The following is a 27,276-nucleotide window of genomic DNA, read 5'->3' as shown; positions in this document are numbered from 1 at the left end:
ATAGTTTTAGATAAAAAAGTTCTTAATCTAATAGTTTTTACTCCTTATATAGTTGTCAGTTCTTGGCCTTGGTTTCAAGTAAGAGTATGTTCTGAAAATCCTAGGTTATTCTACTCTCGACTAATTGCTGAGAACCGGTTGGCGGAGATAGAGGGCGAAGTTGATTAGGAGCACGAGTATCGTGTTTCCGAAGTCAAGCGACAAGGAGCTACCTGCACAACACAACAATGTATTAATCTAATAGTTTTTCTCGTGACCCAGCTTTCCGTGCATACCTTTGTATATACAAGGCTGATGATTTTAACAATCTCTTGTGAGCTATAACTGAGTCGGACCAGTTTATTTCAGGTCACAAGACCTTTAAATAAAATAACCGAATCTTTGAACTATATCACTATTCAAGACACATAAAGCCAGGGGTTTGGGTGGGTGAGGCACATGACGCAACCTGCGTATTGTGTAGTACACTAAAGACTAGCCAAATTCAACTAATATTGTATATGTTTTGTTCAGGTTGAATCTTTTGTACTTTCAAGGTTATCTTCGCCACGAAGATAATAGAGTCCCTAATTGAAATCGACTTTTACACCGGGATCTGGCATACCCGTTTTCTTAAGCAAACGAAACTTTAAGAGATCCTCATTCCCAACATAAATTGCTTCTAAGAATCATCTCCAATTCATAAAGACGGGACGAATTAGGTTACAGCCGTGACTAATAATCATTCTCAAGACGAGCTATGTCACAGACGTGGCAAAATTGTATTTAGCCACGAATTTGTTCCGTTACAAATATTTTTCTTTTGCCACGACTTTTGTCACATCCACAGCAAACTAATATTTGCATAGTCTTGAATGAAAGAACACTCGTGAGTAAGATGTTTTCGGACTTGAATCAAGATATGTTCCCATTAAAGAAAACGTAAAAAAAATAGTTGCTAAAAAATACAAAAACTGAATGAAATTTAATCAAATATAGATAATATGAGAATAAATTCTAATATACTCCCTCCGTCCTGACCGAGGGAAATTGATGAATTTGGACAACACAACACTACAACCCCACATGCATATGAAAGATGGTCCACAAAAACTTCTGAAAATGGAAATAGATAACTATTAATTGATACACCCAAAATTAAAATACAAAAAATAAATAATAATAACAAAACAATATTTGATATTCTTTTATTTAGTTTTAATAAGAATTTTGAAACCTTTGTAAAATTATATCCGAGTGGAGAAATGTTTTGTCGTCAAATTTTTGATTTTTTGAAATGAGAATTTTGTTTTGTGATTTTTTTAATAAATCCGATAATTTAAGAAATATATTCCAATATATAATTCTGTTTATTCAAATCGTGAAGTTTCTTAATTTGATAACTTCTTAGTTACAACTTTATAAATTTGAATAACATTTTAAAAAGACTGTATCACATATAAATAAAATTATACTCCCTCCATTCAACTCCACACTACCACTTTCTTTTTTCACGTTTGCCAACGCGTCTTTTACGCGCTAAATATCGTTAGCTACGTATTTGCAAAAAATATAAAAGTTAGATATTTTTAATGTACTCGTAAAGACGAATCAAACAAGATCCCACATGAATATATTTCTGCTTATGTATTGAGAGAAAATTGAAATTGAATGATTAATTGTGAATAGTGTATAAAATAGAAAGTGTTAGTGTGGAGTTGAATGGAGGGAGTATTACATGTTAGCTAAAAGGTAGGGGTTCGTTGTTCAGTAAAGCGGGTAAGGAGGTCTTGATAAAGCTGTTGGTCAAGCTATACTCATGCGATGAGAGTTTTTAAACTCCCCGCTAATTTTTGCGATGAAATGCATTCCAAGCATAAAATCCCATGGGTAGCGTGAAATACCATGTGTCGGCCAAAATGTAAAAGGGGTTAGGTTTTCGAGCTCTTGGAAAATTCAATATAGCTATTCTAGGTAAGCAATCTTCGAGACTTATGACGAGTTTGGATAGCCTGTTTGTTCGTCTTTTGAAGGCGAAATACTTCCCGCAATCGTGCTTTTTGGAAGCGGGATTAGGTCCAAATCCCAGCTTTTCTTGGCGTTCAATCTGGGAGTCGAGGAATGTACTGGATTTAGGTTTGAGACATCGAATTGGTAATGGTCTTACTACTAGAGTTTGGGTTGATCTGTGGATTCCAGGAACCCAGTCAAGACGGATCATATCACCTAGGGGTGAGCATAGTGTGGAAATGCGGTGTCAGATTTGATGAATGCGCATGGGGATGGTTGGGAATTTGGGATAAAATGAAAGTGAGAGTATACTTGTTGTCTTTTGAACAAAAAAATGTGTTGAATATTAGACTAAGTTCCAGTTATTAGAGAATATTAGAATATAAGGTTTTGGCCGAGATGGTTCATCTATCATGGTATCAGAGCCAGCGTGACCATATGTCACGGGTTCGAATACTGACAACCTCAATTACTCACGAAGTGGAATTTCAGCACACGGTACGGGGGAGCCTGTGCACTAACCACTCTTCAAGTCTGATGGGTATTTGAGTGAGGGAGTGTAATAGGAATAATTATATCATACCTAATATATTATCTCTTGATATAATATTCCTGAAGATAATATCCTACCTAATATATTATCTCTTGATAATATATTTTCTTAATATTTTATTATATCTAATATGATATTCTAATATTCCCTAATACCAGTAACAGAAGATGATTGGTGTTTGAGTGTGGAGAAAGATGGTATATATACGGTCAAGTCTGCATATCGTTTACTGATGGAGGATAATCTGCAAGAGGAGGGACAATCAGAGTCAGCTCGAGATAGATGGCTGTGGAATAAGATTTGGAAGGTACCGGTTATACTCCATATTAAGTTTTTTTTTTTTTTTCCCTAGCAGCTAAGATGCGATTGCAATGAAGAACGATATTGTTGCTTCTACTCAAGGAACTAACATCTTATGTTCCCGATTATCGTGTGGAAATGTGTCTTCATGTAGCCCGAGATTGCGGGTGCGTGGGATGAACTGGGGTTGGAGGTTTTCGAGGGGCATGATTTTGAACGAGTAAGGGAGTGGGGGAGATTGTTTTGCGTGGTTTAGATGTGAGGGAGTGTGTGGCGTTTATGACGATATGTGGGATATCTGAGAGAGGCGGAATAAGGTTATTTTTGAGGATGGCGAGTGGAGGGGTGATATGGTTTTGGATAAGGTGGAGAATCTTATATGCGAAATGATGGATATGGAGAAGGAGATGGCTGGAAGGTTTGTGGCAGAGGAGGAAATGGGGTGTTGGACAAAGCCAGGGGTTAGTGTGAAGACGGTGAATGTAGATGCGAGTATATTGGATGGTGTCGGGGTTGGTTGGGGCGTGGTATGTAGAAATGAGGAGGGGCAGTCGAATGGGGAATAGTATTACAGGAAGCAGTGGAACGAGAGCCGAAGATCGCCGTAGCGGAAGCTATTCTTTATGGCCTTAAGGAAGCTGAGAACACAGGGGTGGAGATGGTGATAGTAGAGAGTGATTGCTTGGCGGTGGTGAAGCATTTGAACAAGCGCAAGAAAGGGAGAAGTGATGATATCTTTTTAGTCTACGAGGATATTTATCTACTTTGTCGTTGGTTTGAGCCTGTCTCGTTTCGTTTGCTCGTAGGAAATATAACAGTGTCGCTCATGAGTTAGCACATTTTGTTCCTTGGTCGGTAGGTAGACATGGTGGTTAAATGATTCACCTCCATATATTGTTTTTAACATGGTTGGTTAAATGATTTATCTCTATATATTGCTTGCATTACGGTTTCTGATTTGCTTAATATAGTTTAAAACCGGCTTTGTGGATATTTTCAAAAACAAAAAATAGACAAATTAATTAACTAAATTATTGATCACCCATTGAGAAGTGTAAAATTAATAGCATACAAATGCTTTAATTTTTAATTTTAGGATTTTCAGTTTTGGTTCACTTTTCAATCAACTTTATCTTTGTTATTTTTTGTGATGGAGGATTGAAATAGGTCAAAGAGTATGAGTTCCTCGCAAATACTTCCTTTGTTGCATTGAACTCTTATACATTTGTTTTATATACATGTACTAGTTTTAATCTCGTGCAAAAAAATACACGGGTTAATTATGACATACAAAATTTATGTAAATTAATACAATAATAATACGTACTCATATTATGAGATAATAATTGAATGAAATAATGTTAAATAAATCTAAGGCAAGTTTGTGGTGAGGTCAACTCTAGAAAATGAATTTTTTTCGCCTTAAATCAAGGGAACTACTCAAAACCTTTTAATGACTTAGCTTTTATAGTAAGGGAATGTCTTAAATCTTTTCTAAGCTAGAAAATTGGACAATAAAAATACACAACTTCTTGCTTAAAACGACAAATTCGTTTTAAATTTTAAACTAAGTCAAGTATAGAAAATGAGATAAAAGGAATATATATAGGGAATAACAAAAACTTTGTCCAACATAATAGCAGACGTATTTAATAAAAATAAGATTATAATTAAGACGGGATATTATTTGGCCATATTGTATTTATTGTGTTATTGGGATTTGGCCATTTCCTAACTTGATTTACTCATATATTTGTATGCTTAATGGAAATAACACCAATATATCATTCACCACATCTATATAATTTATATCTATATAATAACTTAAAAAGCCTACCTTGAGCATCATATTGTGACGCGTGGCAGTCTTAGAATCTCTTGGAATGATGTGTTTTGTAGCATTTGTGTAATCCTATAATTAATTATGCGGCATAATCAATACTACTTTTATGTTTCAAGTCTCTAACTCTTTAAATTTCTTGCTATTTATCAATAATTGATTCATTTTTCCAAAACATTAACGCATTGTCCACAAATTTTTAAGTGAAATAATTGGTGGAGTTAAAGCATGGCCCAAACGAAGAGCCATATATACAAATAATACAATGACATAAAAATGCTAAATTGAGTAGCTAGTAGAACGATACATGGCTGAATACAATTACATGGTAGATTAAAAAAAAAAAAAAATTAGAACACGAAAAGACAAAGTAGTAGTCACCCATCTTATGTAAACTTTCATCTCCCTAGCCTTACTTCACCCCATAATCACAATATTTATCTCTCTTTAATGGAGAACTTTCATATTCTGCTATTATGAAAATTCAACAAATTTTATGTATAAAAGGAGACCAATTTATAAGAACTCTAGCATATTCTTAACAAAAAAAATTGATCGTTAAGTTTCCCCTTTTTATGATTTACTCCATTTTCATTACTAAAATATTTAATTTATATATTCTATTAGATTTTTCAAAACTTTCCGTTGAAGAGATAAAGGAAAAATAGAAGAAAATAGAATGACAAGCATTTTTATTATAAAGTTTGTTCTTGGCGTTGTTGAATGTTGATGAAGTGATTTGATATCGTTGATGATCGAATATGACTATCTATTGTGGTGGAGGGAGGTCAAGCTTTGGTGAACAAATACTAGATCTTAACCAAATTATAATTTTAGTTTTTTAGTCTCACATCTTTAATATTGATAGAATGTTTTTGAGAAATTTTTAATGTATTAAAGTACAATAGATTACAAATGTATCGACCAAAGCAAGTTTAGTGTAATTCGTAAGTATAATATTCTCTTATATTTTAACGAGGTCGGTAAAGGGTAGCATGTCTTTTAATTTTGAATTTTTAACGTGAGAATTTTCATGAATATCTATATGATTTTATCTATTATGCCTATCCCATTTAATTTTTTTCATAAACGCTTAAGAGAAAATGAGTGAAAAATATTGTAATGATTAAATATCATTAATTATTTCCAAACTCATAACTATGGTAATACTTTTTTTTTTGAAGGGGACAACTATGGTAATACTACTTACTACTTTCATAATATTATCATTTTAATAAAGTTGTAAATTAAGAAAAGTTTTATACAAATGTCGAGCAAAAACGATATCACTCATCTACAACAGTCAAATGAGAATAATAGAAACATGATTTAATAACCTTTAAAGAAGAGTTAAAGAAATCCCCGTGAAAAATCACGAGAAATTAAACTAGTTTTTGACTATTAAGTTTAATTTTCAAGTATAGTTTAGTTACTTCATTATTAAGTCATACATAATTACGTGTCAAGTTAAGCTCTAAACCACTTTCATTTCGATCAATCAATATTAAGCTTAATAATTATCATCTTATAGGGTCATCAATTCAATCAGGTCAACAACGAGTAGGGTTCATGTAATACCCTGACTTTTTATAAATTATTATAAGCCGGCCGTGTTACGTCGCTAAATAATATAATATTATAATATAATTAATAAACAAACTATAATCACAAGACGTTAAATTTAATCATGAAAGTAGGTACATATTTAGGTTACTCAGTGTCGGGATAATACGGAAGTATTCTCGTAAGTTTACGTTCACATAAGATAATTAAATATAGGATTGCGGGTATTGGTTAAACGCAAATAAGAAACCAATCGGACCCAAAATAATTAAGGGGACCGTGTCTTTGGGAGTGTAAAGCATGCTTTGATTATTTTTATTAAACCTAGACTACCCATACTCCAACCCCACGCCTACACCAACAACAATGCAACCCATACTCATTTGTTTACGTCAACCCCCACACAAACCATACCCCTTTGTCCTTCTTCTTCCTTATTAAACCGACAAAGCCTACCCATTTCCCTTCCATTGTTAATTTGTTATACACCCATACTGTGCAAGTAAGTGAGTGAGAGGCAGAGTGAAGCGCGGCGGTTGCTAGGGTGGGCGAGGTGGCGGTTCAGGCGAGGTAAGGTTGTCATCACCATTCGTTTTCCTTGTTTTTTCCAATGTCGTTTTTGTAGTATTGTGTGTGTGTCTTTGTAGTCGATGAGTCGTGGTGACTAGGTTGTGTTCTTGGGGTGGGGTCGAGTCTTCTGGTGGTCTTGAGGGTGGTCATTTGTTGTGGTTGTTGGTGTCGGAAATAGTGGTTAGGGTGGGTGTTTCGAGTCCGTTTGCGCGTAGGAGTCTTGGGGTGGTGCCGCCATTGACTCGGGGGAGGTCGATGTGGTGGCACCACGTGCTATGTGTCGTGTAGGTGTCGGAGATGGTGTCAGAGGTGGTTGGAGGTGGTGTTGTGGGTGTTCGAGGTTGTTGTCGCGTGTCTTTCAGGCGTAGTTGTGGTGTTAGGGTCGTGAACCAGGCCAGGTTATGGCCGTGGTTCGGCTTGTCGGTGGGAGTCGACCCATTTCTGGGTGTCGGGGGTGGAGCTGGGCGAGGTTGGTGCTGGCATGTGGTGGTCGGCGGTGGTTGAGGGCACGGTTTGATTGATGACGCGGGTTGAGGGGGTGTGTGTGTGTGTCGTGTAATGAATCCGAGTCGAGTTCTTCGCGGGCTAAAAATTGTGGTGTCGGGTTTCTTGTTTGGATATCATTATTACTATTGTTATTATTATTATTAGTATTATTATTATTATGTTAGTATGGTTAGTGTGTTACCATTAGTATTATTAATATTGTTATTATATGCTTAATTAATTAATCTAGTTCCGAGTTATTAGCGAATTAAAGACGGGGTTTTCATAGTTTAATTAATATAATCCGTTAATTGGTCGTATTCTTAATTAATTAATATAATTCCCGTGTCGTTAAATAATTGAGTTAAGTTAATTCTCGAGTTATTTAATATAATTAGAGTCGGGATTGTTCGAGTTGTTCAAGTGTTGATTCGTTTCACCATATAATTCATTTAAACCGTTAATTATCGTTTTGGTTTGAGTTCCGAGTTATTTAAAATAAAATAATAATTAATAATGAGTAATTAATTAAAGACGGGTTTTGAGTCGGGTTTGTTAAAAGAGAAAAGTTTCTATTTTGGGCAAGGCTACCATTTCGGGGAAGTTTCTATTTTAGGAAACTTCCCACTTTTAGAAAGTCACTATATTTGGTATCATTGCTATTTTAGAATGGGGGATAATTGAAGGAATAATAATTAATAAATATTATATGTTTAGGTGACGGTTTTCGCGTGGAGTATTTTTAGCAGCTGTTGGATTGTCATTCTGCAATTTGAGGTAGGGGAAATACACTTGTCCTAATATCGTTGTTGTTGAATTGTGTTGGTTGGATTCGTGGTGGATCTAAGTTATCATTTATATTCGGAACGTGATTGACTGAATTGATCATATTGAGTATGATAGTACAATATCGGATAACTGGCATGATTTTATGATTCATCATTTAATTGATTTATATAACGTGTTGCATCAATTTCCTTTGAGCATTCATATGCATTGGAGTTGGAGGATGTTGTGTGACATGGTGTGGAGATTATTCAGGGTCTTGTGATATGATGTGGAGATTATTCAGGGTCTTGTGATATGGTGCGGAGATTATTCAGGGTCTTGTGATATGATGTGGAGATTATTCAGGGTCTTGTGATATGGTGCGGAGATTATTCAGGGTCTTGTGATATGGAGCGGAGATTATTCAGGGTCTTGTGATATGGAACAGAGATATTCAGGGTCTGTGATATTCAGGGTCTGTGATATTCAGGGTCTGTGACATGGTGTGGAAGTTATTGATATGGTGTGGAAGTTATTGATACGGTGTGGAAGTCATTGATATGGTGTAGAAGTTATTCAGGGTCTGTGATATGGAGAGGTGGAGTATGTGACGAATTGGAAATGGAGTTATGTATTTTGTTGTCGTACTTATTATGTTTTCCCTACTCAACCTCGTGGTTGACCCTGTGTATTCGTGAACACCTGTGATGATCCGTTTATGGGGAGCAGACTTGTGAGTTTAAGAGATAGGACGGGAGCTTGATGGGCGTGAGACATTGGATCAGACGACTTAGTGGCTAGATCATCACCTAGAAGACTTTCACTTTTATTTATGTCAGTTCTTGTAATCGAGTTGAAAAGAGGTTTGTAATAATTAAGTCAAAATATTATATAATTGCCTTGGAGTTTAATTTGTTATTCACTACCTCGGGAAACCGAGATGGTAACAGTCCGTTTTATTAGAGAATGTCTTGACGAGGACTTCTTTTATAAACCGGGGTGTTACAAAGTGGTATCAGAGCGAACGATCCTCAGGCCTAAACCAATGAACCCAATGAACCTAGGATGTGTCTAATTAAAATGAACACCGGGATAGAAGCGTTAGGAGCACACCGAGGTAAGGTTTGAGTTAGGGCCCCCTCACACCGAACCAGTGGCCCTCTCAGTTTGACTCGGAAAACCTTGAGGGTATATGAGAGAAAGGGTAGAAAAGTTGCATAAGGTTGAACCTGAGGTTCCTATATCGTTGCCTAAGTATTGATTGATGCATTGATGATTGCATAATCGAGTTGATATATACTTTGAAACCCATATATTCTAACCATTCAGCAGGACAACGCTACGGTTAGTATTTTGTATGAATGATGACGTGATCATATAATGTTGGGAAATGAGAAATAAATTTTCGAGTTCAGGTTAATAATTAATAAAGTGTTGTGCTAGTCGTGAGCATGAAAATAATTGCGAGTCTATGATAATTACCTAGGGGGATGTGAATGATGTGCTGATAGTACTAATGTGAGTAAGTAATATGCGGTTATGTGATCCCAAGCCATGCTAGTATAATAATGTGATAGTAATAAGAAACGCTATTGAATTGCCTGTTTTTAGTCATAGCAATCGTAATGTAGATGTAATGAGTAGATCGAGACGCGAAGGGATTCTATGGAGTATATGTTTACGTAGGTACAGTGTGAGATCTAAGTTGGTATGGGTTAGTAACAATAGTGTGGTTGTAAGAGTTGGAACATATAAAATGAATTGACTTAGTGGTGAAACATGTTTTGGTTGATGTTACTCCTTAATTGACCTTACTACCATTTATTTGCTGTTTATTGTCTATCGTAGAAAATGTTATGAGAGGTAGCCTTGTGAGTTAGTGTTCATTTGACGTTGGTTTCATGCTTATATGATATACGGATTAGGAGAAATAAAGATTTTAGTAAGATGTGGTTAGGAAGTTCTGTGCAGTGACGCTTGACCAATGATGTTGTAAAAATCCACATTTAAATTTCATTAATAATTCTCACATAATTCCAACCCCACCGATCATAAAATTCGCCTATGTTTTCAAATTGATAAGCCCCGAAAATTCTTGATGTCTCTATATTAAATAATAAGTTTTGCAAACTGACCCAAAATTTTAGACCAATTGCTGCCACATGTTTGTTTGGACCAACCGAATTCTTGTACTTTAAATCTAATTCTTTTTCCCCTGTGTTTTGAACTCACCATGTTTTATAAAAGTAATATGAATCAAGTTTTTAATCGTACAACTATTTATTCGTGATTTTTGGAAGGTACAACGTAAATCAAAACATTTAAAATGTGCATTCTATGTTGAATTTTCATACAGTTGTTTGATTAATTCATGAGCCTTAGTAATGTGAAATTATAATGTCAACATGACGATAGTAGCGCACCTGTTCAGTGGTTATGCATCTCAACCAGTGATAAAATTAAAACCTAATTGATAATATCGTGGGCATGATAGTATGAGTGAAATTGAATAGTTTAAATTGATTCTTAATCGAGGGTGAAATGTTTATACGAGTCCAGTTGTTATATGTTTTATATATGTTTGGCATGTTGTAATATCTCTGGTGAGTTCATCATAATTGCATAGGGGTCTAATATATAAATATAAACTACAGTGTCATATCGTAGTAAAGTCAATGGCGTTAAAAGTCAATTTGATCGTTCTAATATACTCGCATGAATATGATAATAATTATGTCTAAAAGTTTACACATGGATGATGGTAGTGATTGTGTCTAAATGTTCACACATGTAGGATGTCATTTGAGTTCTAAGGTCTTTCATATGAGTTGTGTGCCCATAAGTTATAACTATTACCTACATCGTATTAAATTATTTCAGTGAACCTAAAACCTATAACATGATAATAAACAGTGTCATTATTCTTTATTGAATATGTTCGTTATTATATTGTCACAAAATGCTAAAGTGATTCATGCAATTGTAACACGACATTCGACATATCTATGTTCTCGAGTCGTTATTATCAATTATATCCTAATAGGGATTGTTATGATAATTATGTTAGCAATTATAGTGGGATAACCCTTTTATGATTCACATGATATACATTGGTTTAAATGATAGTCGTTATAGTTACGTTCAATTGACCCATGAATACAACTGAGTAAAGAAGTGCAACTAAAATCCTGATGATTGAGGTAATAGTCGTCCATTAGTAAAGATAGGACTGAAATGAATAAGATGAACTTGTAATTTACAATATAGGAGTCGACACCTCAACTTGTTTTGTTTAAAGGAATTGTATCAAATTAAGTTTATCTGATTTTGAGTTTCGTAGTAAGCTATAAATGAGTTCTATGATGGCCCTGTTATGAGAATATGTTAAGAAAATTAGTCACCATCCTGTATGAAAGTACAAGTTTAGAAAAATGAAGTTAGATTTTGCCGTGTGAGTATAAATCCGGAAGGAGATTTCCAGCTAGTGTCTGGTTGAATGGTTACATGATAGTTGCTAAGTCTGGAGTAATGAAATTAGAACGGAGTCACAAGTGGTGGGTCAAGTTAGTCATGTTGTTCGTTCAGGTAGCAAATTGGTGGGTTGTGGTTGGTTACGAATGTCGAAACGGGAAATGTGATGTGGTGATTTAAGTGAGTTACGTGTTAACATGGTAAGTTGATATTAGCATGACAGGTAACGAATAATTGTAAATTGGTGTCGTTAAATACACTAACCTTGTATGTCATTGTGTTGGGTGCAGTTTAAATATATTAATACAAAGAACAAAAATTTATGTATGAGTCTTGTATGTTGCCTTTCCAATATCGTTGCTTAATCACTTGTGTGACTCGACCAATAAGTTATAAAATTTGCCAATCAATGTGCATTCGTCGTTTATGAATAAATACCGAACCCTTTGTTATGAGAATTGAAAATATTTCTAAGATGATAAGTCTTTGCTGAAACCTGGTTGTCTTCTTTTCTATTGGTGATTCTGTCGTGACCTAAATCTATACCATCAAGTAAAGAAAAGTCAGATTGAACCTATTAAGTTATAAATTCACATAAATCGATTTATCAAATGTCGACCTTAATTCGTTTCTTATGTGATTGATCCCCTATATTCTAAAGTATGAAAATTACAATGATTGGTGAGGCGAATAATTACTAATGATTTTACTGGTGACGGTAGCATCCTTGAAAGAGTTGTATATCGATTGTTGGTAAGAACTAGTTATCTGGAACGTGAGTTGAGAACCTTTTATCCTTTTTAAGTTGTTAGCAGTAATTTGGGACCGTTGTTATAATAATGAAGGTTACGAGGACGTAACCATGTTTCTAGTTGGGGAGGATTGTAAAATCTTGATGCTTAAATTGCACTTGTTTGTAGGTTATAGTTGACCAAGTTGATGTTTAGTTGTGGGGTACCTATACAAATGAGTTCCATACGTGTTGTTCCTACTTCTGTTAGTTGGTTGATGTGTAAAAGGAGAGTGTGATTAAACTACTGGTATTGAGTTATGAGTTGTGGGGCCTCCGTGCCGAGTTATGTTTGCGGTCCAGTGCGACCATGGTTAATGGGTTATGTTGAATTTGAGATCGGAATTTAGATGGAAGATGACAGTGTTCTCAGATGATTATTTAGTTGATTATACATTTGTGTTCCCAGTTAGTTATTAGTTAGAGTTACTTCGGTTAAGTAAAGACGAGTAAAACTTCGGGACGAAGTTTATTTTTAGGAGGGCAGAATGTAACATTTCGTAATTATTATGTTTAACTGATATGTCAAAAGTGTGTGTTAATCGAGTTAGAAATGCGTAACGTCCGTAAGTACGAAATGCATACCCTTCTGGGGTTTGGGTACGGGAGCGAACTTCGGGACGAAGTTCATTTTAAGGGGGGAAGACTGTAATACCCTGACTTTTTATAAATTATTATAAGCCGGCCGTGTTACGTCGCTAAATAATATAATATTATAATATAATTAATAAACAAACTATAATCACAAGACGTTAAATTTAATCATGAAAGTAGGTACATATTTAGGTTACTCAGTGTCGGGATAATACGGAAGTATTCTCGTAAGTTTACGTTCACATAAGATAATTAAATATAGGATTGCGGGTATTGGTTAAACGCAAATAAGAAACCAATCGGACCCAAAATAATTAAGGGGACCGTGTCTTTGGGAGTGTAAAGCATGCTTTGATTATTTTTATTAAACCTAGACTACCCATACTCCAACCCCACGCCTACACCAACAACAATGCAACCCATACTCATTTGTTTACGTCAACCCCCACACAAACCATACCCCTTTGTCCTTCTTCTTCCTTATTAAACCGACAAAGCCTACCCATTTCCCTTCCATTGTTAATTTGTTATACACCCATACTGTGCAAGTAAGTGAGTGAGAGGCAGAGTGAAGCTGACGGCGGTTGCTAGGGTGGCTGAGGTGGCGGTTCAGGCGAGGTAAGGTTGTCATCACCATTCGTTTTCCTTGTTTTTTCCAATGTCGTTTTTGTAGTATTGTGTGTGTGTCACTGTAGTCGATGAGTCGTGGTGACTAGGTTGTGTTCTTGGGGTGGGGTCGAGTCTTCTGGTGGTCTTGAGGGTGGCTGTTGTGGTTGTTGGTGTCGGAAATAGTGGTTAGGGTGGGTGTTTCGAGTCCGTTTGCGCGTAGGAGTCTTGGGGTGGTGCCGCCATTGACTCGGGGGAGGTCGATGTGGTGGCACCACGTGCTATGTGTCGTGTAGGTGTCGGAGATGGTGTCAGAGGTGGTTGGAGGTGGTGTTGTGGGTGTTCGAGGTTGTTGTCGCGTGTCTTTCAGGCGTAGTTGTGGTGTTAGGGTCGTGAACCAGGCCAGGTTATGGCCGTGGTTCGGCTTGTCGGTGGGAGTCGACCCATTTCTGGGTGTCGGGGGTGGAGCTGGGCGAGGTTGGTGCTGGCATGTGGTGGTCGGCAGTGGTTGAGGGGCACGGTTTGATTGATGACGCGGGTTGAGGGGTGTGTGTGTGTGTCGTGTAATGAATCCGAGTCGAGTTCTTCGCGGGCTAAAAATTGTGGTGTCGGGTTTCTTGTTTGGATATCATTATTACTATTGTTATTATTATTATTAGTATTATTATTATTATGTTAGTATGGTTAGTGTGTTACCATTAGTATTATTAATATTGTTATTATATGCTTAATTAATTAATCTAGTTCCGAGTTATTAGCGAATTAAAGACGGGGTTTTCATAGTTTAATTAATATAATCCGTTAATTGGTCGTATTCTTAATTAATTAATATAATTCCCGTGTCGTTAAATAATTGAGTTAAGTTAATTCTCGAGTTATTTAATATAATTAGAGTCGGGATTGTTCGAGTTGTTCAAGTGTTGATTCGTTTCACCATATAATTCATTTAAACCGTTAATTATCGTTTTGGTTTGAGTTCCGAGTTATTTAAAATAAAATAATAATTAATAATGAGTAATTAATTAAAGACGGGTTTTGAGTCGGGTTTGTTAAAAGAGAAAAGTTTCTATTTTGGGCAAGGCTACCATTTCGGGGAAGTTTCTATTTTAGGAAACTTCCCACTTTTAGAAAGTCACTATATTTGGTATCATTGCTATTTTAGAATGGGGGATAATTGAAGGAATAATAATTAATAAATATTATATGTTTAGGTGACGGTTTTCGCGTGGAGTATTTTTAGCAGCTGTTGGATTGTCATTCTGCAATTTGAGGTAGGGGAAATACACTTGTCCTAATATCGTTGTTGTTGAATTGTGTTGGTTGGATTCGTGGTGGATCTAAGTTATCATTTATATTCGGAACGGTGATTGACTGAATTGATCATATTGAGTATGATAGTACAATATCGGATAACTGGCATGATTTTATGATTCATCATTTAATTGATTTATATAACGTGTTGCATCAATTTCCTTTGAGCATTCATATGCATTGGAGTTGGAGGATGTTGTGTGACATGGTGTGGAGATTATTCAGGGTCTTGTGATATGATGTGGAGATTATTCAGGGTCTTGTGATATGGTGCGGAGATTATTCAGGGTCTTGTGATATGATGTGGAGATTATTCAGGGTCTTGTGATATGGTGCGGAGATTATTCAGGGTCTTGTGATATGGAGCGGAGATTATTCAGGGTCTTGTGATATGGAACAGAGATATTCAGGGTCTGTGATATTCAGGGTCTGTGATATTCAGGGTCTGTGACATGGTGTGGAAGTTATTGATATGGTGTGGAAGTTATTGATACGGTGTGGAAGTCATTGATATGGTGTAGAAGTTATTCAGGGTCTGTGATATGGAGAGGTGGAGTATGTGACGAATTGGAAATGGAGTTATGTATTTTGTTGTCGTACTTATTATGTTTTCCCTACTCAACCTCGTGGTTGACCCTGTGTATTCGTGAACACCTGTGATGATCCGTTTTATGGGGAGCAGACTTGACAGGTTTAAGAGATAGGACGGGAGCTTGATGGGCGTGAGACATTGGATCAGACGACTTAGTGGCTAGATCATCACCTAGAAGACTTTCACTTTTATTTATGTCAGTTCTTGTAATCGAGTTGAAAAGAGGTTTGTAATAATTAAGTCAAAATATTATATAATTGCCTTGGAGTTTAATTTGTTATTCACTACCTCGGGAAACCGAGATGGTAACAGTCCGTTTTATTAGAGAATGTCTTGACGAGGACTTCTTTTATAAATCGGGGTGTTACAGTTCATTTCGAGTCGGGTCGAGTTTAGGCCACTAATAACCGGGTTGTGCCAGGTTACGCGTCGTCATCAGGTCGGTGCTCGGGTTGCAATATTCTCGGGTTTAATCGGGTCGGGTCATTTGAGTCTGGTCCAAATTCCAATATTACCCCTACATTTTTTTTTCCTGTTTTGTTATTTGTTGAGCAAGTCACCTCCTCATTCTTATTCATCATCCTTCATCGGTTCACCATCGTCGACGATTCCTTTATCTCTTTCGCTCTTCCCAATCTTCGTATACGAAACTAATTCTTATATGAGACGGTCTCACAATAAACCTCCTCGTTTCCGCACGCTTTAATCGTGAGTATTTACTTTACCCCCCTTTTTTTTTTTCAATTACTCTCTCCGTCTCAATCATTTATTAACCTTTGATTAAACAAATGATTGAGACGGAAAGAGTAATATTTACGCTTTTTATCATATTGTTAATTTTCAATCGAGCCAATTACTCCCTCCGTCTCAATTATTTAATTATTTATTTAGAGTACCTTTTATATTCTCTAAGGAGTATTTTAATCAAAGGTAGATAAATGAGAATACGACGTAATTAAGCAAATATAGCCGTCATTTGATGAATTATGGATGCAATTTTCATTTTTAGTTACTGGAAATAGCCTTTGAAAGCGGAAATAGTCTCTTTGTATTGCTAACACGGAATTAGGTTATGTTGCGTACAACAATCCTATTATATCTCAATTTGCGGGAGCTATTGAGGAACTGGGGTAGCGTAGTTGTTACTGTTTGAAACAGTTGACTGTTATTTTGATGCTTTAGATAATTATTGATATTGATGGTTATTGTAGTTAATTGTTGATTGTTTCTAGTTGTTTCGGGTTTTGGTGTCTTGATTGGAGCTAATATAGGAATTATTAATGATGCCCGGATACTTATTGGTCCGCTTTGTAGCGATTGCAGCTGGTTGCTGGCATAACTGACATATTCTCAATCAATAAAACTTGGGAGAGACGGTCTTTCAATAAGTTATTGAGAGACCAGATTTTCGTACCCTTTTATTTATATTCGTGACCCTTTTGTTGTTGATCGTGACATAGTAATTTCGTAGCTATCGACATACTAAATGTACCCATTTTATATTTGTACCTATTTTATTAGGTTTAGTACCACTTTTTCTTAAAATTGTAAAATAGTCTCTCAATAAACTTATTGAAAGACCGTCTTTTAGGAGACCTACTCATTTTCAATTTGTTTAATTGTTCAAATTTACGTCTTAGTTTGATTTTCTGCGATTGTGTCTCGTTAAACATGATAGTGAATGGCGGGTTTATATGCTGGTGAATGTCATTGGTTGATGGTTTGTTGGTCATAAGCTGCACTGCTGGTGAATGTCGGAGTTTTGGTTTAGGTAGCAGAACATGCTTGCGATCTGTAGTTTTGGTTCAGGATTAATTTGTATTTCATTTGCCCATCAGAAGCGTTGCTTTGGCCGTGATTAGTTTTCATCTCCTCCACGGGGGCCGGAGAAGTGAACAGTCTGAATACCCAATTTGCTTAGTGTTCCGCTTCAGTGATAATGTTTTGAGCTAAGAAAGAAAGAAAAGTATGGCAATGACAAGATCGTTGATAACACGGATAGCTTCAAATTTGGTTTCTCAAATTCAGCATAATCATCGAGTCCTTGCTTCTTCTTCTTCTTATGCTTATTCGTCAGCTCTTCCAGAAACTTCTTCGGATGCCATTCATTTGACAGATAACTGTGTTCGGGTACCTTTCTGATTTATTTCACCCTTTTTCTGCATGTTTCCTATCAAGTACAGATAATGGTATTACAGCTGAGAAAGTGTTGGTTTTTACGTTCTAGATGCATGTTATGTCCGAGTACCCCAGCTTTACGGTCATTAGTAGTTGTGGGGTGAAAATATTTCGCGCCCCTTTTAAAAGTTCGTAACTTTCGTAGATATAAATATGTTAGTTGTCACCGTTTTTATCAACTTTTTACACATACCTATTTACTGACTATCAAAGGAATTTCTCTTAGAGGATGAAAGAGTTGCAAGCTAGTGAGAATGCTGATAAGATGCTTCGACTTAGTGTAGAAGCCGGCGGATGCTCTGGGTTCCAGTATGCTTTTGCTCTCGATGATAAAACGAATAATGATGACAGGTAAGATATCTTCATAATTTCGACAGTCTACATTGTTGGGCACCTCCATATTTAATTTGTATCTACGTATTTGTGACATGTATTGTTATGACTTTGTAGAATTTTCGAGAAGGATGGAGTTAAGCTAGTGGTCGATAATATATCGTTTGACTTTGTGAAAGGTGCCAATATTGATTATGTTGAGGAGCTCATTCGTTCTGCTTTCCAGGTTAGTCACAGTCTTTTGGAACGATGATTTACTCTTTTTGTTATGAAATTATAATTCATCTCAAGAGCATTGCATAATGTATTACCGGAGTAATAAACTTAGATTACTAGGCTCTTTTAGCTTTCCAACAACACTTTCATGATAAAGTCTACTGCTCTTTTAAAATCACTTTCCTGATATAGGGATTTGTCGCGCTATTTTATCAGCAAAGATAACATCAACAGATCAACTGATTCTTACTGAGTAATGCTTAAAAGAGAGTGAAACATTGAAAGAAACAGGAATGCTCTTTATAATGATCAAGTTACTTATTAATTACGGAGTATGTTGTATTTTAGTAATATGTTCAGGACTCGTGATACATATAATTATATTTTATTTGGCTTGAAAGAGCAAGAGTAGTGACCTGATAGACCGTAAAATGATTAAATGAATAATTTGGGCATATGTTTGAAGTATTAGCTGTTGTATTTGTTAGAACTGTCTCGAGGGGGAGCCGGGGAGGGAATGAGGGATGCCATCTGGCACATGTAATGTTTTCTGGCTGTGTTTGCTGAAGTTCTCAATTGAAATCGTCTAAATTGAACATAGTCAGATTGAATTGAGATGAACTAAACTAAACTGTTACCTTCCCCCAAGGTTCGCACTCATAAGAAACTCTTTTGGTATATCTATAATGATTAATGACACGTAAATTAATGCACAAACAACGTGGGAGGCCATCGAGTCCGATCTTCTACCATTATGGGCTCTTGAAAATTGCAACTCAGTTATACATTTCCTCTGTTTTCTCTTAGCTATGCTCTGTCGGTTTACGGGTACGTTTGTGTGTAATTGCAGGTATCTGAAAATCCAAGTGCAGTTGGTGGATGCAGCTGTAAGAGCTCTTTTATGGTGAAGTAGCATTTCAGTTCAGTCCAAACTTAAAATCCAGATTATTTTCCCATGTTCATGGTGACCACCCACCCTATTCCTCCTCTTCGACTTTCCCGATTCCCAGGTTCGAGTTTTTTTCGTGCTGTCGTAAACATTGTTGTGCTAACAGCTGTGATCTTCTGCTAGGGGACATCCCAATGATTTGATTCTGTAGCTAATAGGAATATTCACAGTATAAAATTTAGACTGTGTAAAGGTTTGAAGTTTACCATGATCTTATTATCGGTTGCATTTTATGCAAAACTACTGAGATTAGGCCGCAGACAACTTATTTAAAGACAGAAACCGATGTTTAATACCATTGTTATATCTGTTGGAAAGGAAATAAAGTTCAAGCTCTGCCATATATTTTTGTAATATACTTGTAACATTTAATGATAAACTAATAATAAAAATTTGTATTGAGATTGAGATTCCTGGTAGAGTTTTTGAAATATAATACTTCATAGCTCCTTTTTTTGGTAAAAATCGTTTTTCTGTTCTTTCCTTTCTGCTGTATGCCTGTACTTTTAAAATGGCTGTTTTTTTTGGTTGAATGTTCTTTTCCCAGAAGCTTGCTTTTGCTGTCACTCTCTCCTCTAAATTAGGGAAGGCATATCGTCACAGAGAAAATGGCTAGTACCACGGGGTGTTGCGTCTAGTACTCTAGGACGTGTGTTAGACACAACACCCAACGGCGTTGTCCATTCTCTCTGTGGCAATAGCAGTACCCCTAATTTAACTTCTCCTTCCTACACTTTTGTGCATAGAATTGCAACCGTCTTCCAAATAAAAGTTTCATCTAGTAGTTTCGAGTTTGGGTGTTTGGCGAACTCAAGTCTAGTACCTGAGGTTTGACTTAATTTCCGCTTTGGTTATTCAAAGCGTAGAGCAACATACTGCTTAATAAATGTAAATACATTATTCCATGCTCATTTGATGAATTACGAATTCTATTAAATAAAAAAAAATAAAAAAAATTATGAACATAATTTAGAATTAGCATTTCCATTATAGCATTACTACGCAGTACTTCCTCTGACTCAACAGATTCTTTACGTTTTATTAAAATATTTCTCACAAAAGAATAAATGTGTAAAGAACCTGTTGAGTCGGTTACACACACTTAAAATGTAGAAGTCATTCATCACTTACAAGTAGGAGCCTAGCTACCAAAAATAAATTGCAGCAATACATCTAAAACATTCACTTTGTACAATATCTTGACCGAAATGCCGAAATTAGAGCTAATTTATCTCCATAATCCAACCTTTCTTATCTTCTATAACACCATTTTGAATCCCCATATATGTTGATAGTAACTTCTTACACACCGACTTGTCGTCTGTCTGGTATTCTACCCTGCATTTGTCAAAAAATTTCATTCCGAAAGTTACATTAGTCTCGGAATGGTTATATACTCTCGCTGTCCTACAGTAAGGAATACTATTGCAGGACCGAGGGGAGGACCGAGTGTAATACCTTTCACCCTGGTATGTAATGCTGCCTACAGGAGAAACTACAACAGCAGTTCCTGTCCCAAAAACTTCATCTGCCATTAGTAATTCGTCTATCGTGATGGGTCGTTCCTCGACCTGCATGGTTGTAAATCGGGAATAAATGCAACTGATTTCATAGAGCAGAATCGGAGAAAAAACTTCAAAGAACGATATGTGACTTACTTTGTAACCAAGATCACGGGCAATTTCGATGATGCTTTTCCTCGTGATGCCAGGGAGAATTGTTCCATTTACCGGGGGAGTTGAAATAGTATTTCCCTGAAAATTCCGAGTACATCACTCAAATGAGAACCATCTATCTCTTTGTGGTTTCAATTAGACGATGATGATTTTGGAATGATTGTACTAATTGCAGTTGTCGATTACCTTAACCAAGAATACGTTGCAAGACGAGACCTCCTCGACATACTTCCCATGCACAGAATCCAGGTATAGAACATCAGAGAATCCTCTACTCTTTGCTCTTATTAACGGTTTCAGAGCCTGCAGCAACCAGAAACACAGATAGTTCTTGGACAAGCAGGTTTCGGGACAAGCTAACGGGTTTGAAATGGTGATGAATAATAGTAAGCTTACCGGGCCATAATTGCTTATTGTTTTAATAGCACCAGTACCTCCACGAGAAGCACGGTCATACTCGGTATCCACATACAAATTGAGCGCTGCAGTTCCCGCCTGAGTTGAGAAAACAAGCATTACAACCACGTAAGTACGTAACTAATGTTCAGTCTTCAGTTCTTAGAAAGAATATGCAGCGAAAGAAAAAATTGGATATTCGAAGAAAAGGAAACTTACTTTGAAATAGTTTCCCACGGGCGAAGCGTATACGAGAAACGTGTACTCGGGAGCAGGGGCGAGCCCGAGAATCGGTCCTGTTCCTATAAGCAAAGGTCTCATGTACAGGGAACCCTTTCCTGGAGGAGGAATCTGGTACACCATTCAACCCAAAAAATTACTCGAGTGAAATATGAAGCGTTGCTTGCTGTACCATAATATCGTCCTAGGCAGTGGTGAAGCGAAGGGGGGCTAGCAGGGGCGGCCGGCCCCGCTGACGTTTGAAAATTTCGAAATTTTTAGTTCAAATTTTCGAATTTTTTCGAGACCCCCTTATAATATTACCCTTTCGCCCCCGCCGAAAATTTTCGCCCCCGCTGACTTAAAATTCTAGCTCCGCCAGTGGTCCTAGGCGTCTTACTTTGTTTGTCAATCGATGTTAGCCTTGATCACTGATTTCCCCAAATATCGTCAAAGTTAACATCTTTGACAAATAAAACGAGGCTTACATAATGACGTGTGGATTCGTGAAAAATACGCTACTCACCCAGCGTTTATTGGCAAGAGCAGTTTGTTTCACTGCTTCAACGAACTGGTGAACTGAAGGCGAAGGCATGCACATTCTTTCAGCGCCAACTTTCATGCGTAAAGCATTTTGCTCAGGACGGAACAAGACTACACGCCCGTCTTCTCGTCTGATTGCCTTCATTCCCTCAAATATGCCCTTTAAATTGGAAAATCAAAATTATTAAGTGTTTTGACTGTTATTCTGAAAAAGAACAGTTAGAAAATATCAGTCGAAATTGACGTTGTTTAGTACATTTGTCCGAATCTCACCTGTCCATAGTTCAGAACTCCGGCAGAAGGGCTGAGTTCAATGTTCCCAAAGCGATTAAGTTCGCCTTGTCGAAAATTATCATCTTCAGAGCATTTCATGACATACATGTAATCTGTGGGTTTTAGGCCAAATCCAATGGAATCCCAGTCGATATCTGCATTCTCGTCATCACTACCAATTTGGCTGTCGACCAATACGAAAATGAGAAAAAGAAAATCAAAAAGACATTGCTACAGAAAATGCAATACTGAGACTACCTATAAGCAGGTGATGCTGCATAGGAGGTGAAGAAATGTCGATCTTCAAGTCGAAAACACTGCAAGTTAAGGAAAGGATATTATCACCATTGGCTAACCAATTGATTTATTTTTCACTTTTCAGTTTAATCTAAATTCGAGTCGAGTAAGATCACAAGTGCACATCAGCACATGCTAGTAGGTTTTTGTATAGACGTAACAATATAGACATCGATCTCTAAGAAGTTACGTTCCATGTCCTATCGAATTCACACAAAGTTTTGAAGTTAGAAGACGGAAAATTTCATGCAGCGACGGTAAATTTCTCTTAAGACGACAATATTCGTCTCAAGATGAATCCGGTTCAAATGCTCCCACTTGCATCATAAGACAAACCTTTTGTCACATCTATCAAACTTAACCCGTTTTAGGTTTAAGAAGGATATTCACGTCTTAAACGGGAATTTGCGAAAAACAAATGGGCCAATATGATGTCAGGAGTTGTGTTTGGACAATTAATAGACAGAGATGGATTTGGACAAATGGGCCATATTTTCAGGTATTCCAAGTAAATTTTGGTTCTATTCATTTATTCAACACTGATGTAACTTTGAATTTTGCATGTGCTTCAATTTTAATTATAAAGATGTGGACATGATTTGTAAATTATTATGAAACAATTAACAAAAAAAAAAAAGCAAATTTCTAAGATGCCAAAATATCCTTTTTTTGGCTTTATAATTTACAATTTTGTGTACCCTTATTGGAATCCAATTTACATGGAGTACATACTCATAACCACGGTATTGTTTTTTTTTTTTGTGAAAAGAAGCGGGATAAACCCAAATAAACCAAGTACGCAACCAACAAAAAACTAAAAAGCATAAAAAGGAACATAACGAGGCCTAGCTACACCTCCCATATCTTGCTGAACCAACTAGAACAAATGCGCCGACATATCCGACACTTCCCAAACTAGCAATTTTAGTGTATTGTAAAACCGTCTTTTAATTTATTTACTGTAAAACCTTCTTTTATTTTACTTATAAAGTTACATATAAAACCTTAGTAACCAGGGTCTTATTTCAAGTCATTTTCATACGTTAATTCAAAATCACTTTCACATAATTTAAACAAACATACAAAAATGACTTGAAATTAGAAAGTAGTCCTCATGTTTTCTACTTTCAAAAAGTTGACTACGACTCCTGATCTAGTATGTTACAAAGTTAGTAATTTGTTCATTATAATACAACAAATTCCTGTTTAAAACGGGTCAAATATTATTCATTTAAAAGACAAAAACAGATTACCTAGAAAATAACAAAAGTGTTGTCCTATCTATTCAAAAGGGCATTACTTAGCCGATTTTTAATTGCAAAACGAAAATATCTCCGTCTTAAGGAAGACTAACTCGATAAAAAATTTCGCATTTTGGTCCTTTTCACAATCACAATTGTGAGTCAATGTCTAACAAAGTTGGATGTAGCATTTTAAGTTCCAAATCTGAATTGTATACGTAACTATAATTGACAATATACAGTGATACATGAATATGGACTTGTCCAGAATGAACGGTCTAAGACTCTAAAGGCCTCCAAAGTCCAAACCATTATTGTAATGCACCATATATATCGTTTTCAAGTCGAGTTTAAAGTAATTATCGAAAATGAGTTCACGTTAACTCAATTACTCACGTTTTTTTGACAAACTCAATTACTCACGTTAACTCAATTACTTTTAGCTTTCGTAGTAAGTCGCTCTCTCTAATAGTCTAAACTCTAATGACTATTTTATTTTAAAATTTAAAAAATTATTATTTTCTAATGACAATTTTTTTTTTTAACTTTTTTTTATATTTTTTTTGGTTTGTTTTTGCTTTAAAAGATTTTTGTGTGATGGAAATATTAATTTTGATTAGTTTTTTTTTTTTGACGAGGGTTTGACGAGGTCAACTTAGCATCTACGCAATATACCCCGCAAACCACGTGTGACATGTAAGACATCCTTTAGGATGACAGGTAACCGCAACACTCCCGTGTAGGGAGTCGAACCCGGGATCTCTCAATTCGTTGTCATTGCAACGCTTTGAGGCACTCCCGCACTCCACTAGACTCAAGCCACTTTGGTTAATTTTTGTTTAGTTTTGTCAACTACTCCTATACGATTATATTTTTTTGGGGGGTAAAGGGAGTTATTGGGGGGATTTTGATGCTGACAGAATTTGAACTAAAGTCATGAACATCGGATTTAATGACTTTACCAGTTAAGGTAGTTGACATCTGCATCCAATACGGCCATATCTTCTGAACGCATAATACATTGAATCATCTTGACTATAGAAACTAAACAAAAGAGCCATAAGCCCATAACACACAACTTGACCCAATTGCATACTAACCCGATCCAACTAAAATAATTACTATTTGATTATAATATAAAAACACTGAGGAAATATTTACTTTTACTCTATTCATCCTGGTTATTACTTATTAAATTATCCTTGTTTGAAATTTCTCTTATTAATTTGGATAATAATAACTGTTGACTGAGATGAAGGAAGTACGATAATATTTCTCACGTTTCCTCGTTCCCTTCACATACATGTCATCATATAATGCTTATTAAAATTAGTAATTAGCTACATTTAGCTCAATTAACAAAAGATTGAATAAAATCTCTTGTTTTTCATTAGTATTTAAAATAATTAGGAATTTAGGATGACAATGACCTTTTAGTCCTTCAATATTCAACAACCATGGTCAATATTTCTCTGTTTGACACCTAATATTTTTCGTGCATGGCATGAGTATCATCTTGATCCACTAGACTAACTCACATTAAATATAATATTTCTGTTCAAATCAAATCATTTATTTATATTTGATTAAAAAGTAAACAAATGACTAAGATGAAAAAGTATCATCTTAGAGAAAACATTTAAATACTCTACTTGAAATTTCTTTACAATATTTTATAATAATCTATGATTGCCAATGACCTATGTTTATAGAATTATAGATGCTAAAAGTATATTGGCTTATTAGTGTCGGAATTAAGATTTGGAATTTATGATCTAAACTAAGTTCGAATATAAAAGTATGGTGAATAAGTAACAAAATAGTGTAACAAATTCAAATGGGTAGTAGTAGGAAGTGGAACTATATAATGATATTTCCTTTATTTCAATTATTTGTTCGCATTTAATTAAAATATATTCCTTATAAAAAATAAAAATATAAACAAATAGTTGGGACTGTTGGTCTTTTTTAAGTCGAATATATCTTTTTTTATCACTAAAACGGATCCAGATACAATTGCATGATGATTATAGGGACAAAAATTATTGTAGTCCCTAGGCAGCTTGTCTACACAAATAATATTGCTCGTCTTAAATAAGAATATGAGAACCATATTGATATAGAGTACTAATATAATCTTAGTGGCTATCTATTTGCAATATAGTGGTAATTTTGCTATAATCATGAGTGATATACTCTATATGTGTAAAACAAAGATAATGGGAGATAAGATGAAACACGAAAATAATACAAAAATATTTACTCTTGTAACGCAGAATTAGGAAGCAACAAAACAAATGTCATTAGAAATACAACGACATCAGAACCTTAATTCCAAAATAATTTCGAGTTAAACCACTAAAAATGAAAATGAAAACAAACCCATGAAACAAAATATCAAATAGTTCATACCTTAGTTGGAGGAGACAAAACTCTGAAAAATGGGATGAAATTACGTTTGCAAAGGCTCTTCATAATCACCACCTTCCTTCAAAATCTTGTAGAATATAGTAATTAAATAATAATTTGCCAATTGTAATCTTGAGAGCAAAGAAAATAACTTTAAAAATGAAAAATACAAAGAAGATGAAGAACAGTTTAGTTTTTAAGCAGGAAAAAAAAAAACAAAAAAGATGAGAAACAGAGAAGTTTTGTTTAAGAATGATCACTTTGGTGTTTCGGTCGGGAGAAGTGCTGTCATTTAATAGTCGTAACAATGTATCAATATTACCGAAAATGACTTAATCTAGTGATTATTACGGATTTTTTTATTTTTATAAATAACGCTAATTCTTGTATGATATGATGATGTAATAGTCCACATTCATTTTTGAATATACTCCCTCCTTTTTTTTTCATCGTTTTAATTTTAGGAATATTCTCTCGTGTACCCCTAAACTTTTTCGTTTTCTATTGTGTACCCCTCATTTTTCATAAAAAATCTTTGACCGACAATAATTCTCTGTTACGAGTTCAGGAAATGGTAAATTTTTTTTCAAACCAATTATCTCGTCAAGGCCTTCAATTTGAAAAAAAAATTCACCGCTTTTTGACCTCGTAGCCGGTAGTTATGGTTGGTCAAACATTTTTTAACGAATAAACTTTGACCGACCATAATTCCCGACTATGAGTTGAAACGTCGGTGAATTTTTTTTCACACGAAAGACCTCTTAAAGACGGTCAATTTGAAAAAAAAGTTTATCGTATTCTGAACTTGTAGCCAAGAGTTATTGACGGTCAAAGTTTTTTTTGCATGAAAAGAGGGGTATATCATAGAAAATTAAAAAGTTGAGGGGTACACGAGAGAATATCCCTTTTAATTTTTAGTGTCTCGGTCAATCGTTTACTTTTCTATTTTGGTAATGCTTCTGATGAACAAATTAATCCTCCACACTTAGGAGGCGTTTGGTACGGGAAAAGGAAAGAGAATGGAGAAAAGAAAGAGAAATGAGGTGAAAGGTATGGGTTACCCTTAAATTATATTAGTTGTTTGGAACAAGAAAGGGAAATTCAATTCCACCG

General features: G+C 35.6%; 2 protein-coding genes across 8 annotated transcripts; one reads left to right on the top strand and one right to left on the bottom strand.

The window, feature by feature from the left end:
- The first annotated feature begins 13,197 nt into the window (after positions 1-13,197).
- On the top strand, positions 13,198-19,523 carry LOC141604660 (iron-sulfur assembly protein IscA-like 2, mitochondrial). 7 transcript variants are annotated; one of them, XM_074423099.1, is made up of 7 exons: positions 13,198-13,542; positions 14,742-14,801; positions 15,524-16,141; positions 17,272-17,563; positions 17,838-17,962; positions 18,062-18,170; positions 19,011-19,523. In XM_074423099.1, the coding sequence occupies exons 4-7, from the start codon at positions 17,402-17,404 to the stop codon at positions 19,071-19,073; spliced, it is 459 nt and encodes a 152-aa protein (XP_074279200.1). In that variant the 5' UTR covers positions 13,198-13,542; positions 14,742-14,801; positions 15,524-16,141; positions 17,272-17,401; the 3' UTR covers positions 19,074-19,523. The 7 variants fall into 7 exon arrangements, with proteins under 7 accessions (XP_074279200.1, XP_074279201.1, XP_074279199.1 ...); XM_074423100.1 differs by having other exon boundaries at positions 13,198-13,547; positions 15,524-15,658; XM_074423098.1 differs by having other exon boundaries at positions 13,198-13,547.
- A 497-nt stretch (positions 19,524-20,020) lies between these two features.
- Positions 20,021-26,558, bottom strand: LOC141604659 (branched-chain-amino-acid aminotransferase 2, chloroplastic-like). Its single transcript, XM_074423097.1, has 10 exons — positions 26,167-26,558; positions 22,475-22,533; positions 22,217-22,400; positions 21,927-22,103; positions 21,401-21,532; positions 21,182-21,280; positions 20,972-21,088; positions 20,768-20,863; positions 20,568-20,680; positions 20,021-20,447 (listed from the first exon to the last, which is right to left on the bottom strand). The coding sequence occupies exons 1-10, from the start codon at positions 26,227-26,229 to the stop codon at positions 20,333-20,335; spliced, it is 1,155 nt and encodes a 384-aa protein (XP_074279198.1). The 5' UTR covers positions 26,230-26,558; the 3' UTR covers positions 20,021-20,332.
- Between the last annotated feature and the right edge of the window lie 718 nt (positions 26,559-27,276).

Source organism: Silene latifolia, chromosome 10 (genome assembly GCF_048544455.1).
Source record: "Silene latifolia isolate original U9 population chromosome 10, ASM4854445v1, whole genome shotgun sequence".
Lineage (NCBI taxonomy): Eukaryota > Viridiplantae > Streptophyta > Magnoliopsida > Caryophyllales > Caryophyllaceae > Silene > Silene latifolia.
The sequence above is the reverse complement of the archived record's forward strand: the minus strand, read 5'-3'. Positions and strand labels throughout refer to the sequence as shown.

What these genes read in the sequence shown, in the direction of transcription:
- LOC141604659 (XM_074423097.1), bottom strand. Translation starts at nt 26,229, where the DNA reads ATGAAGAGCCTTTGCAAACGTAATTTCATCCCATTTTTCAGAGTTTTG. An exon ending in CAATAAGCAATTATGGCCCG is followed by an intron (nt 21,089 to 21,181) that starts GTAAGCTTACTA and finishes TGGTTGCTGCAG; the next exon opens with GCTCTGAAACCGTTAATAAG. An exon ending in GCAACGTATTCTTGGTTAAG is followed by an intron (nt 20,864 to 20,971) that starts GTAATCGACAAC and finishes CGGAATTTTCAG; the next exon opens with GGAAATACTATTTCAACTCC.
- LOC141604660 (XM_074423105.1), top strand. Translation starts at nt 17,402, where the DNA reads ATGGCAATGACAAGATCGTTGATAACACGGATAGCTTCAAATTTGGTT. An exon ending in AAAACGAATAATGATGACAG is followed by an intron (nt 17,963 to 18,061) that starts GTAAGATATCTT and finishes ATGACTTTGTAG; the next exon opens with AATTTTCGAGAAGGATGGAG. An exon ending in TCATTCGTTCTGCTTTCCAG is followed by an intron (nt 18,171 to 19,010) that starts GTTAGTCACAGT and finishes GTGTAATTGCAG; the next exon opens with GTATCTGAAAATCCAAGTGC.